Consider the following 13051-nt stretch of genomic DNA (forward strand, 5'->3'; position numbering starts at 1 on the left):
AAATTTAAAACCACCTAAAAAATCCTTCCATATTATTGGGAAATGGTCCTTTGGTAGAAACGTAACGCCTTTATGCCTTAACTTAGAGAAATAAACGTCAACTACTTAAAAGTACTAGTTATAAAAATCTACAGCAGCAAGGGTATCTGGGTGGCTTAGTTGATTAAGTATCTGATTCTTGATTTCAGCTCAGGTCATGATCTTAGGGTTGAGAGATCAAGCCCTGTGTGGGGCTCAATGCTGGGCATGGAGTCTGCTTAAGATTCTCTCTCTCTCTTTCCGTCTGCTCTTCCCCCTGCCTCAGGAGCAGGCTCGCACCTTAGCTTTCAAATAAATAAATAGATATATATATAGATAAATAGATAATAAATAAATAATCTAGAGCAGCAACACAGAAAAGGCTTACATTTCCTATGATTCGAACTATATAAAATTATTATTTTATCATATAAAATAATAAAATAAATTAATAATTATCAAAATTATCAGTCTTTATAATATGTCCAGATAAAGTACAATTGATTTATTACAAAGTGGTGAATTGGGATTATGAGGGATTTTTTGTGGAGTTTTTTTTTTCCTTCTTCTGTCATCACTGTTACATCATTTTTGTCTTTAAACAATGAAAAACTGGGGTGGAGGAGTGGACAAAGCAGTCACAATAGATAATCAGAAAGCATGCTAAAAGCTTCTACCAAGACAAACTTAAATAAATGTTTTCAAAAACAAGATAAATATATATAAAGACACAAAAAATAATTCTCCCAGCCACTTAAAATGGATCTTAATTTATTCTGTACAGATTTTAAGGGGTCACCTAGTACATCTGACATCTGGCATCTCTCTTTTGTTAGGCTACACAGTGAACTCTGCCACTGTTTCTGGAGCTGTGCTGTACATTGCTGGACAGCCACGGTATAATCATACAGGCCAGGTTGTCATCTACAGGATGGACGATGGAGACATCAAGATTCTCCAGACGCTCAGTGGAGAACAGGTAAGCTTGAAAATTATTGTTTTAAATTAATCCATTTATACTCTCTGCAAATTTAAATGAACCATCTATTGTCCTAAACTTTGAAAGAAAAAATACTCTCATAGTCAATATCAACTTTATTAAACAGGGCTCCATGTTAGCTTCCTTGTAGGGATGTAAAATGCCTGCATCTTTGGCCTCAGGAATATTTCAGTTACATGGAAGTGGAGATAAGATGTATAGATGATTATATAGATACAGATATACAAATATATACATAAAAAATATCTAAAACATCAAGAGGCTTGAAAATGCCAGTGGCACATACAGTAAACTCAGAAGATGGGAAGATTGTTTTAAGCTAGAATTGGTGCCAAAAGTCTCAATACAAGATAAGATTTGTGCTAGTCTAGAAGGAAAAATAGACTGTAGATAGGTAGAAAAAGCAGAAGAGCCAGTTAAAAAGATAATGTGAACCCCAATTGTGTAAGGCTTCAAACGGCAAACTAAAGAAATTGGATTTTCTCCTGGTGGTCATGGGAAGTTAGAACATATAAAATCAAAAAATTCTCACTAGGTTATACTGAGAAATATTGAGAAATACTAAAAATAGTTTAAGAAATTATACATGCAATACACAAACATAAATATACGTAAATACTTTTAAACTGAAACATCTATGCTGTTGGTTAGTATTGTGTTGCAATCATTTGGGCTTCACTACATATCCCAGCTCATCAGACTGCCCCTCTACACTCCTCCCATCACCGACTACTCCAAAAGGCAGGGAAGCATCAGCCTTCATCCCCTGCAGTTGTACTCACAGCGGCCCAACAGAACAGCTTGGGTGAGAGGAGACAGATACATTGGGCAAGTATAGAGCTGTCCTCTCTTTAACGCCCCACAGGAGCCAATATCTTTCATAACAACACCATAGATATTAGCTTCCAGGGCTCCATTAGCTTAAGGACATGCAGTAGTCAGAGTCATCCTGATAAGCTTACACTGTGTTATCTCAATCACGTATTTATAGTTCCCCACAGCCTAAATGCAGTGTCCCAATGAGACATTATTTTTACCACTCTCAATATTGCTTAGTAATATAATTGAAATCCTTTCCCCACAGATGTCCAGAGGAACAGAGTTAGAGTGAACCAAAAGTAAGAGTCTCATATATAAAGATTATCATTTATATAAAATAATAAAACCTGGTGAAAGAGTTTTATTAGCCCTTTGCCCACATTTGTAATCAGAAAATGCATCAACGATTTTTAAAAGGCTATTGCTGTAGCAAGGATAAGGTGAGAAGAGCCTAAAATGATGTATCACCAATAAAAATGGAAAAGGAAGGAGTATAGTAGACATAAATACCGAGGAACTGACAAGATTGTAAAATGAAGCATTTTGTATGACATCTTAGGTCTGATATCACTCTATTAACTGTCTACAAGACAGGAAGTGACCATTTTGTGAAAATTGCTCATGAAAGTTACAAATGATTTAAATTATGAATGATTTAAGTTTCAAGCCTGGTAATCTGGGAGAAAGGTGGCACCATTATTAGAATGTCGTCAACTCAAGCAGTGTAGATATTTTTTTTAATGGTATTTGGTTTTACATGTTTCCTGTAACAGTAAGCACAAATTCAAATGGTTATGGGTGCCAGGAAGGTAAAGTAAATAAATAAAGCTACTGCACAGAAAACAACAGGAAATGGTGGGAACCATGGCCTGGACAGCTCATGAGCCACCTAAACATTTAGTGCCCACTCAGCTCCAGATAGCTATTGTCATGGGAGCATGAAGTCCCAAGATTGCTAGATCTTACAGCATTTTATTTATGTTTGTAATTAATTCAACTTAAAAAAAAACTTTTAAACCCTTCATAACCTATGAGGAAAGAACATTCGAAAGTCAATGTCTAGCAGTTGTCTAAGTGTCTAGCAATGTCTAGGAATGTAGAACTGGAGCCTTGAGAGGAGGATAGAATGAAATTTGCAACTTTCAGTAATAGAAATGTTTGGAAGGATTATCCATCTAGGAGAGGAGAAAGAGGGAAAGTTCAGGTCTTAGTTTAGGGGATGCCAAAATCTAGGGCATGGGAGGAGGAAAAGGAGCTAGCAGAGATGAAAGCAAAGAATGGCCTATGATATTATGGCAGAATCAGGAGAGCAAAATTAAAATCATGGAAGCCAAGACAGGAAGTTTCAATAAGAGAATTATCAAAAGCATCAAATATTAAACATAGGTCAATATTTGGTAAGGTTATTGCATTTAGATAATGAAGTGTTAGTCTCCTGCATTTCCCTAAAATGCATCCATATCTTTACAAGAAAAAAACATTGCTGCAAGGGGATGGTCTCCCTGCAATCCTTTTATATTTTTCTATCTTCCACAGACCCCAAACAAAACAAACAACAAAAAAGTGTCACGTACATAAAAGGTCCTTTTGGGAATGGCAAGGGGTGGGAGTTTCCTGGTCATGGACTTGAAATATATTTTTATTTTGAGTTTTGTCCTTCATGTTTTATGGAATAAAAAGTTCGGCCTTTTTAGGCCGACAAGACTTAGCCTAAGACAAGACTTAGCCTTTTTTTTTTTTTTTTTTTTTTGTCTCTTAGAACTGATAGGTTTTTTTAATTTAAATTCAATAAGCCAACATATAGTACATCATTAGTTTCAGAGGTAGAGGTCAGTGATTTATCAGTTTGCATATAACACCCAGTGCTCATCACATCACATGCCCTCCTTAATGCTTATCACCCAGTTGCCCCAAACTCCAACCCCGCTCCTCTCCAGCACCCTTCAGTTTGTGTCCTATGACTAAGAGTCTCTTATGGTTTGTCTCCCTCTCTGATCTCTTTCCATTCTGTTTTACCTCCCTTCCCCTATGATCCTCTGCGCTGTTTCTTACATTCCACATATGAGTAAAGGCATATGATAATTGTCTTTCTGACTGACTTATTTCACTCACATAAGACTTAGCCATTTTGTTGAGTAAACTTCGAAGTCTACAAGGTGAAATACACTGTACCAATATTCCAAGACAAATCAATTCTTCATATTGTATTTTATTTCATATTTTCATACTATGGTATATAAACATATATTGAAGCCATCCTAGAATGCCTATTATTGTTCAATCTCATTTTATTTCCCTAAAAAAAAATCATGGTGGCATTCATTATCCTTTCTGCTTTTTGAAGAAGAAAGAGATGCTAGGATGAAATCTAAAGGAAGCCATTTCTCTTACTCTCAAGCTGCAGAATCTGGGACAGCTGCTCATCCTGAAGGATGGGTCTGATTATTAGCCTCCCACAAAAGCCAATAAAGAGCTCTCAGGTAGAATCCATTTCTATATTTTATTTCTATTTCTATATCTATCTGAAGCTCAATTACTCTTCTAGATTAGTATAAGTAAAAGAAATGCAGGCTTTTAGCTATCTTGAGAATTTCTGATGTTCATCAGATTATTTTGTTTTGTTTTGTACCCTAGATCGGTTCCTATTTTGGCAGTGTTTTAACAACAGTTGACATTGATAAAGATTCTAACACTGACATTCTTCTGGTCGGGGCTCCCATGTACATGGGAACGGAGAAAGAGGAACAAGGAAAAGTGTATGTGTATGCTCTGAATCAGGTAATGGTACCTCTGGGTCTAGTAGAATGTCTAGAGTATCTATTCCTTTCTTTCAATTTCAAATAAATAATGCAGTTCCAATTTGGTAGTAACTTTAGAAAAAGGAGCAAAGAATCTTTCAGGACCTCTTTACCCCCACCAACTCCTCAGTTTCTAAATGAACATTTTAGAATTCTAATGAGGTAGTTCAAGCCATTAAGCATTCTCTGCTTGGAAATGTGAAATATTCTTTTTTAGCATAAAATATAAAGATAAATATAAATCTTTTTAAAATGCTAAATAAACTCACAGGGCAGCCATTCATACCTCTGGCCTAGAGGTGTTGGGAATATTAGCAATTAAAATGTATTAACTGTCAAAAACAGGTAAAGCTGGGAAAGCAGAGACTGAAATAGTAAACTATATGTCGGTGACACCAGACAGTTTCAGCAAACTACTACAGTCTTTGGAATACTTCATTGGGCTAGAGTGAGATTTTGTTTTCCACTCCTGACCTTAGACATCATTTATTAGGTGAAATAATTCTTGATCTTCAATAGAAGAGTTTTGGGTTTGGAGGTTGGTGTTTTGGGCGGTTTGGGGGGTTTGTTTTGTTTTGTTGTTGTTTACAGAAAAGTCAATATTCATCTAGTTAGCTTTTTAAATTCTTAGAGTCTGTCCAACTAATTGTTTTAGTCCATAAGTTGCATATCTTTCTTCCTATCATTTTGTTCCCTTTTTACATCAATATTTTTTGGTCCTGTGCTGTTTTTCCCTTTTTTTCTAGAAAATGTGTTCCTGACCATCATTACTAATACTTTCTGTTCCTTATTGAGTTTTTTGTTTTGTTTTTTTCACTTTATATAGCTTTGGGGAAAGTTTGCTTTTTGAAAAAAAGTCAATTTCCTCTTTGCCCTATAGGGGAGACTATATAGAGACTTTCCAAAGAAGCAAATTTTGGATGAAGGAAAGAGAGAGACCTGAATTGAGGATTTAAAAATTCAGTTATTCGGCTTTAAAAACATACTGTGAGTTATATACTCACTTGGTTGCATTAAAAAGAGAATCCATTAAAATCCTCAATATGTCTTCCTCCCCATACTTCTGCAATCTGTTCTTTAAAATCTTTAACTTTGCTCTCAGAAAGCACCCTTTTTAAGAAATTTTACAAACTTTACCATAGAAGTACAAATGGTTTTTAATAGCACTGATTTAGCATGTACTTAAAAATTTCACTGTGCTGCAGTAATGATAGAAATCCATAAGTATCCTGTTTATCTTTCTTCCAGACAAGGTTTGAATATCAAATGAGCCTGGAACCCATTAAGCAGACTTGCTGCTCATCTCTAAAGCATAATTCATGCACAAAAGAAAACAAAAATGAGCCATGTGGGGCTCGTTTCGGAACAGCTATTGCTGCTGTGAGAGACCTCAATCTTGATGGATTTGATGACATTGTGATTGGAGCTCCCCTGGAAGATGATCATGGGGGAGCTGTGTACATTTATCATGGGAGTGGCAAGACTATAAGGAAAGAGTATGCGCAAGTAAGAAGTTAAACCTACACATTCCTACCCTTAAATGATAAGTGGGTTCAATGCTAGGCTTGCTTCTTGTCTTACTTCATGAATTAATTGATTTTTTCCCTCTGTCTCTCTTGGGAAACTAGATTTAATTCTCTTTTAAGTTTTCTTTACAGAAGCATTATTTTGTATTTTATCCTTTTATCTAGTTTCTTTTTTCTGTTATTTGCCATGTCATCATGATTTGAGCTCTCAGAATAGTAAAAAAAAAAAAAAAAAAAAACACTTTTTAAACAATGTTATCTGACCTTGCATTGTGGCTGGTCCTAAACAGAGGATACCTGTTTCTGAATAAGAGAACAATAACAGTACGATTTAGTCAATAAAGAATATGAGATTATTGTTTTTATATTCAATATCCATGTTGTTATAATGAAGTTGCATTACATTTATATTTATGAATTAAATTGGTATATTTTTGTCAAATGAATTTGGGTTCCTAAGGTTTATAATTCCTTCACAACTAACCCCTCTTGGAAAAAAAATCTGAATAACTAAGCTTAACCTGCAGGGGATTTCTGTTGTTGTTTAACATTTATTGTCAGTTAATGTTTCTAAGCCATAAATGTAATTTTTTCCTACATGAGAAAAATATCTATCCGTTCACAAAAGTGTTTAATGTACCATAAAAGTAGGAGAGTTTAAAGGAATTCTTCTAATGTAATTGTCTGTTTTTAAGTAACCATAAGTAGTTAGGCATTGAACTACTTATATAACATGAAAAGAAAGAGCACCAATTATTTCTTTTTATGTTTGACTTCTTTTTGTACTGTGGTCAACAGAATTCTCAAAATCCATTCATGTATTGTGAAATCATGCTTAATTTTTCATAAAGTCATAATGACATTAGTGAAACAATAAAGTAAAGGACATATTTCAGTAACAGCACTTCCATCCATTTAGTAAATCATTTGTTTTCAAATAATTCAAAAGTCTTCATGGCATTGCTTAACTGAAAACAGGCAATATTAACCATGGGAGTGTGATGGAATCAAGAATTGAAGGGAAGAGTTTCTTTTTTTTTTCTTTAAGATTTTATTTATTTATTCATGAGCGACAAAGAGAGAGAGAGAGAGAGAGAGGCAGAGACACACAGGCAGAGGGAGAAACAGGCTCCATGCAGGGAGCCCGACGTGGGACTCGATCCTGGTTTCCAGGATCACGCCCTGGGCCAAAGGCGGCACTAAACCACTGAGCCACCTAGGCTGCCCAAGGGAAGAGTTTCTTTCTTATGTTCTATCACTTTATTCCTTCACTATTAATCCTGATGATTTAGTGAAATGGCATTTTCACTGTAGAAAAAAGAGAATATTTAAATCATTAATAATAAAATAGATTGTCATAAGAAATGTTTATGCATCTTAATTTATGGTTTTTAAGTGAAGAACAGGAGGATTAGAAGACCCCAAGTTTAGGGAAGGTCTGTCAGTCCTATCTCCTTGCCATCAGGTCCTATTAAAATATTACCAGCTGGAACCAAAGCCAAATCAGGAAGTATGAATATTAAACACATTATGTTTGGGTATATGCACAAATTAGTTTTGGAGAACTCCACATTCATTCTTGCCTTTTGAGTTTAGAGTGCCCTTGACTTTTAGCAAAGATCATATACTGGAAAATGTATTTGGTGGAATGTTCTATTTATAACCAGCCGTCAAATTCAGTGAGCCCCCAACTGACCCCTAGGACAAACTTCCACTCCCTCTCTTGCTTGTCTGATGTGTTTTCAAGGTTCCAGCATCTTTAAATATCTTGGTATTATGGGATTGAGTGGGAACTAGAAAGGAGAGCCAATTACTCACAATGTTTTCCTTGAGCATTAGACAAGATGACGTTATAAAATTTTTTTCCCTCTCTCTGGTGTCAGTAACCCTGAAATTATTTTGTCTGTACTATAAAAAGAATAAGCTTTGGTAACATCTGAGTAATTCATCTTGTCACCACATGAGGGGCTTCTTAGGCAGATTTCCAAAATATCTTTAATTCTAATTTTGTGTTAACCAATCCAAGTTCTCAGATTTATTTAAAACTGTTTTTGAAGAGACACTTCTGGCATAAAAACTCTCTGTTGGGACTTTCACAGCGTATTCCATCAGGTGGAGATGGCAAGACACTAAAATTTTTTGGCCAGTCTATCCATGGAGAAATGGATTTAAATGGTGATGGTCTGACTGATGTGACTATTGGGGGCCTTGGTGGTGCTGCCCTCTTCTGGTATGTATTTTAATAACATCCAATTAATCTGAATATTTCACAAATAGTTCCAGAGCTCAGACGATCATCGGAGCCCGTATTATACCAAATATCTGTTTTCTTTTGTACCCCATTATTTTTTAATACCCCATTATTTAAACTTTTTTATTATTTATGATAGTCACACAGAGAGAGAAAGAGAGGCAGAGACACAGGCGGAAGGAGAAGCAGGCTCCATGCACTGGGATCCCAACGTGGGATTCGATCCTGGGTCTCCAGGATAGCGCCCTGGGCCAAAGGCAGGCGCTAAACCGCTGCGCCACCCAGGGATCCCCATACCCCATTATTTAGATAGAAGCTACATAGTTTAAGAATCTGGAGGAGTAAATAAGTCTTAAAATTGAGAAACCATATTAAATAACAAGTAGAGCCAACTCTTAATTTGGGGTATTTATTATGTGCTTGGCACTAAGATAGGTATTCTGTTTTAGAGGACGGCATAAGGAAGAAAAGGGCCCCATAGAGAACAAGAAAACATCCCTAACTTTGAGTTGTTCACAAGCTTTTAGGGGTAATTGACTCTTCCCTCATTTACTTAATATGGATAATTAGACAATTGTGCATTATTGTCTGTATTTATATTGTTGGCCAAGCATAGAAGCATCTTCAATAATATCTATGGTCACCCTTTAAAATGTCTGCATCTCAAATAAATTTCATTTAATTGTAAAATTCTAATCAATGATCAGATATATAAATACCATTCTACTTATTAACTTGTTAATAAAGTAATGTATTAATAATATTAATAATTCCAGTTTTAACTAGTTAGGAAGCCCAACTTCAAAAAAGCATTCTATTTGGAAAAAAAGAGTGACTAAAATATCAAGGGTATGAATTTTGTGTGATAATTTTTTTAAATGTACAAACTTCATTAAGAAATATAATGAAAGAGGGGGACACATGAGTGACTCAGTCAGTTAAGCATCTGACTCCTGATTTTGGCTCAGGTAATGATCTCATGGTTGTGAGATGAAGCCCCATGTCTGGCTCCATACTCAGCATGGAGTCCGCTTGAGATTTTCTTTTGCTCTCCCTCTGCCCCTCCCCCTGCTCACTCACTCTCTCTCTCCAAAGGAAAAAAAAAAAGAAAGATGAAAAAGAAATATAATGAAAGGATTTAACATATTAAAAATATATTTATGCCATGTGCTTTGATGAAAAGTCCATGTATTGATTCTTCCAAATTAATCATTGACTTAAAGTAATTTAGATGGAAACAAACCTCAAAGGTCTTTTTCTAGAAGGAATTTATCTAGAAAAGTAGTAAAGATAGAGACCTGAAAGTAGATGACTTTGTCATAATTTAAGACAATTAATTGCAATTATAATTACAATTGATAACATTGTAAATAGCATTGTGTGGTGGCAGATGGTAACTGCACTTATTGTGGTGAACATAGCATAATGAATACCATTATTGAATCACTGTTACACACCTGAAACTAATATGTCAACTATACTGAAACTTAAAAATTTGAAAAATAAAAATTAAAATTAAAAATAGAGATAATGTTTAAATGTTTAAGAGATAATGTTTAAAAACTTATTGTCAAATAAAAATTGTACACTAAACTGTGCACAGATAATAGCCATTATATTAAAAAATGTTTTAGCCATATAATAGGGAGAAAAAAACTGTAAGGTGGTGCCTAGGAAAGGAGAATTCTGGGCAGCAGGTAGCTGTGACTTTGGGGAGGGCACGCCCAGAAGCAGGCCTCCAAACCAGAAGTCACCAGTGTCAGCCACAAAGGGTACATATAGTCTTTGTTTAAACTGTTAATCCTGGATTAATTTATTACGATAACCTTAATTTAAAAATATTTAGCATATTGACTCTCATATTAAAAATATATACAGGGCAGCCCGGGTGGCTTGGCGGTTTGGCACCCCCTTCAGCCTAGGGTGTAATCCTGGAGACCCGGGATCGAGTCCTGTGTGGGGCTCCCTGCATGGAGCCTACTTCTCCCTCTGCCTGTGTCTCTGCCTCTCTCTCTCTCTCTCTCTCTCTCTCTCTCTCTGTGTGTGTCTCATGAATGAATTAATAAAATCTTTAAATATATATATGTGTGTGTGTGTGTGTATATATATATATACACACACATACATATATACATACATACGGGCAATTTATACTCTCCGGTTTTGTTTCAAAGTTTTCTTACAAAGCTCGGAAGACTTATTTATGGCTGACATGGGGCTCAATCCCAGGACCCTGCTCAGTGGGGAATCTACTTCTCTCTCTTCTTCTGCCCCTCCCCTCCAGCTCATGCACACACACATGCACTTTCTCGCAAATAAATAAAATCTTTAAAAATAATTTTAAAAATAAACGTTTTTAAAAGTCACCAAAGAAATGGAATCCTGAGAGCCCAACTATACACAAAGGAGAATCCCCATCAGTGCATTCACATTGCATTCCCATATTGATGGTATTCATTAAATGTGAAAAGGTGTGAATAATCATCATTGTGTATGTTTGTAGGTCCCGAGATGTGGCTGTGGTTAAAGTGACTATGAATTTTGAACCCAATAAAGTGAATATCCAAAAGAAAAACTGCCGCGTGGAAGGAAAGGAAACAGTATGCATAAATGCTACAATGTGTTTTTATGTGAAATTAAAGTCCAAAGAAGACACAATTTACATAGCTGGTAAGTGTCATATGTATACCAAGTACTTCGGGGCAGGAAGACAATACACATGAGGAAACTCAGGAAGATACACATTTGCCCCTGTGTACATGTTGAACCTTGAAAAAAATCTTCTAAAGAAAGAATATGTTATGGAACCCAATAAATTCTGGAGCAGAAACTGTAATGCTTATATGCAATGGCTCTCCCATTTACCACAAACAACCAGGTGCTAAAAACAACAATAATAATAATAATACCATTAAGAAGTAGAATTTGAAAATTGGGCTCCAAAAGAGCCCAGTTTTCCTTCCCATAGGTCTTCACAAACCCTCTCTTGCTTCTCCTACCCTATTTGGTAAGACTGGTATCGCAAAGGACCTGAATGTTTTGCCACCCCTACTTCCTGAGATCTCTTTGCTCAACTCAGAAGGTAACCCTGGTTTTTGAGATTCGGACATGTCCCATGTGTATGCTCTCAGGCACAGTCTGAGTATCTCCTCCCTCCTACATGTGCACTATCTAAGGTGGTTTTTTAATGATATTGAAATATGTTGGAGTCAAAACTGTGGAGGCCATTGGCTGCAAAAGAGTAGTTTACTCTATAAAACAAACGTAAGTAGAATATGAAAAATCATTAATCCTTAAAATCTATTTTTCTTAGTTTTCTCTACACATGCATACTTATGCTCTGCAATAGCCCTCTGACTAGAAGATGAATTAGGTATAGAAATGTAAAATGAGCTACATTTTCATATACAGCATTATTTCAGTCTCATTTAATTTTTATAAAGTAACTAAGTGATAAAACTAAGTAGGATTGGGGATCCCTGCGTGGCTCAGCGGTTTGGCGCCTGCCTTTGGCCCAGGGCGCGATCCTGCGGTCCCGGGATCGAGTCCCGCGTCGGGCTCCCGGCGTGGAGCCTGCTTCTCCCTCTGCCTGTGTCTCTGCCTCTCTCTCTATGTCTATCATAAATAAATAAAAAAAAATCTAAAAAAATTTTTTTAAAAACTAAGGATTGTTGCCTTTTTAGAGAGTGTAAGGTTTAACTTGTTTTTTTTTTTATTTTGGTATGCCTATTTTATTAAATTCATTTGTTAAGCTTATTTTATTATGTGTTTGAACAGTCTGTAGTGACTTTTTCATAAAATAGGTAAAAATACATTCATGTATATTTTTGTGTCTATTGAAATATAATCAATATTCTAAATAGGACTTCAACATTACTAAACTAAAAAATATAATTTAAGTGAAAACCCAATAAATACATGCATGGTCAGAAAATTCATTTACATGTAGGTGTACATGAGTGTGTGGGTGTGCATATGTACATATACATTATAAGTGTGATTAAACATTAAAGGCATAGTGAACTCAGAAAGTGATTCTGAGACTGTCTTTATGGCTATCCTACAGGTTATCATAAAGGTTATCTTTATGACTAGGACTACCATTGTACTACAGTAGTGTGGATAGCTGAGTAATAGAAACTTTTATTGACTGATTGCTCAAGAGCTTTTTCTATAATGCTAATTTGATGAACTAGACCATATGAAAATTAGTGCAAGTAAATATTTCTGTCATTTTATTTCCAGATATGCAGTACCGTGTCACACTAGATTCACTAAGACAGATATCACGAAGCTTTTTCTCTGGAACTCAAGAAAGAAAGATTCAAAGAAACATCACAGTTGAAGAATCAGAATGCACTAAGCTTTCCTTCTACATGTTGGCAAGTAAATCATATATGTTATAACTGCTTTATTCCAAATCAAGAATAAAGCATAGATGTCTTATTTCAAGTCAATCTTATGATTTTATTTCAAAATGCACATCACAAAGCAAACTTCATCTTATTTGGTCACTTTTATCAGAAAATCACAGGCCTGATCTTCTAATTTCCAAATGCATTTCATAAAACTATCTTTCATCTTCCCTGTGTGTTATCAGTCATCCGTATATTATGGAATAGTAGAAAACACAGTATAC

At 35.4% G+C, this 13051-nt stretch overlaps 1 protein-coding gene across 2 annotated transcripts in view; it reads left to right on the plus strand.

Annotated features, from left to right (window-relative positions):
* Nucleotides 1-13051, plus strand: part of ITGA1 (integrin subunit alpha 1) — a 169189-nt gene that overhangs the window by 114571 nt on the left and 41567 nt on the right. For both annotated transcript variants that reach the window (XM_041747906.1, XM_041747907.1), the window contains exons 12-17: nt 855-997; nt 4472-4615; nt 5884-6141; nt 8261-8391; nt 10916-11082; nt 12658-12794. In XM_041747906.1, coding sequence (XP_041603840.1) covers nt 855-997; nt 4472-4615; nt 5884-6141; nt 8261-8391; nt 10916-11082; nt 12658-12794 — 980 coding nt within the window. The remainder of the gene's footprint in view (nt 1-854; nt 998-4471; nt 4616-5883; nt 6142-8260; nt 8392-10915; nt 11083-12657; nt 12795-13051) is intronic.

Source organism: Vulpes lagopus, chromosome 3 (genome assembly GCF_018345385.1).
Source record: "Vulpes lagopus strain Blue_001 chromosome 3, ASM1834538v1, whole genome shotgun sequence".
NCBI classification, from domain to species: Eukaryota; Metazoa; Chordata; class Mammalia; order Carnivora; family Canidae; genus Vulpes; species Vulpes lagopus.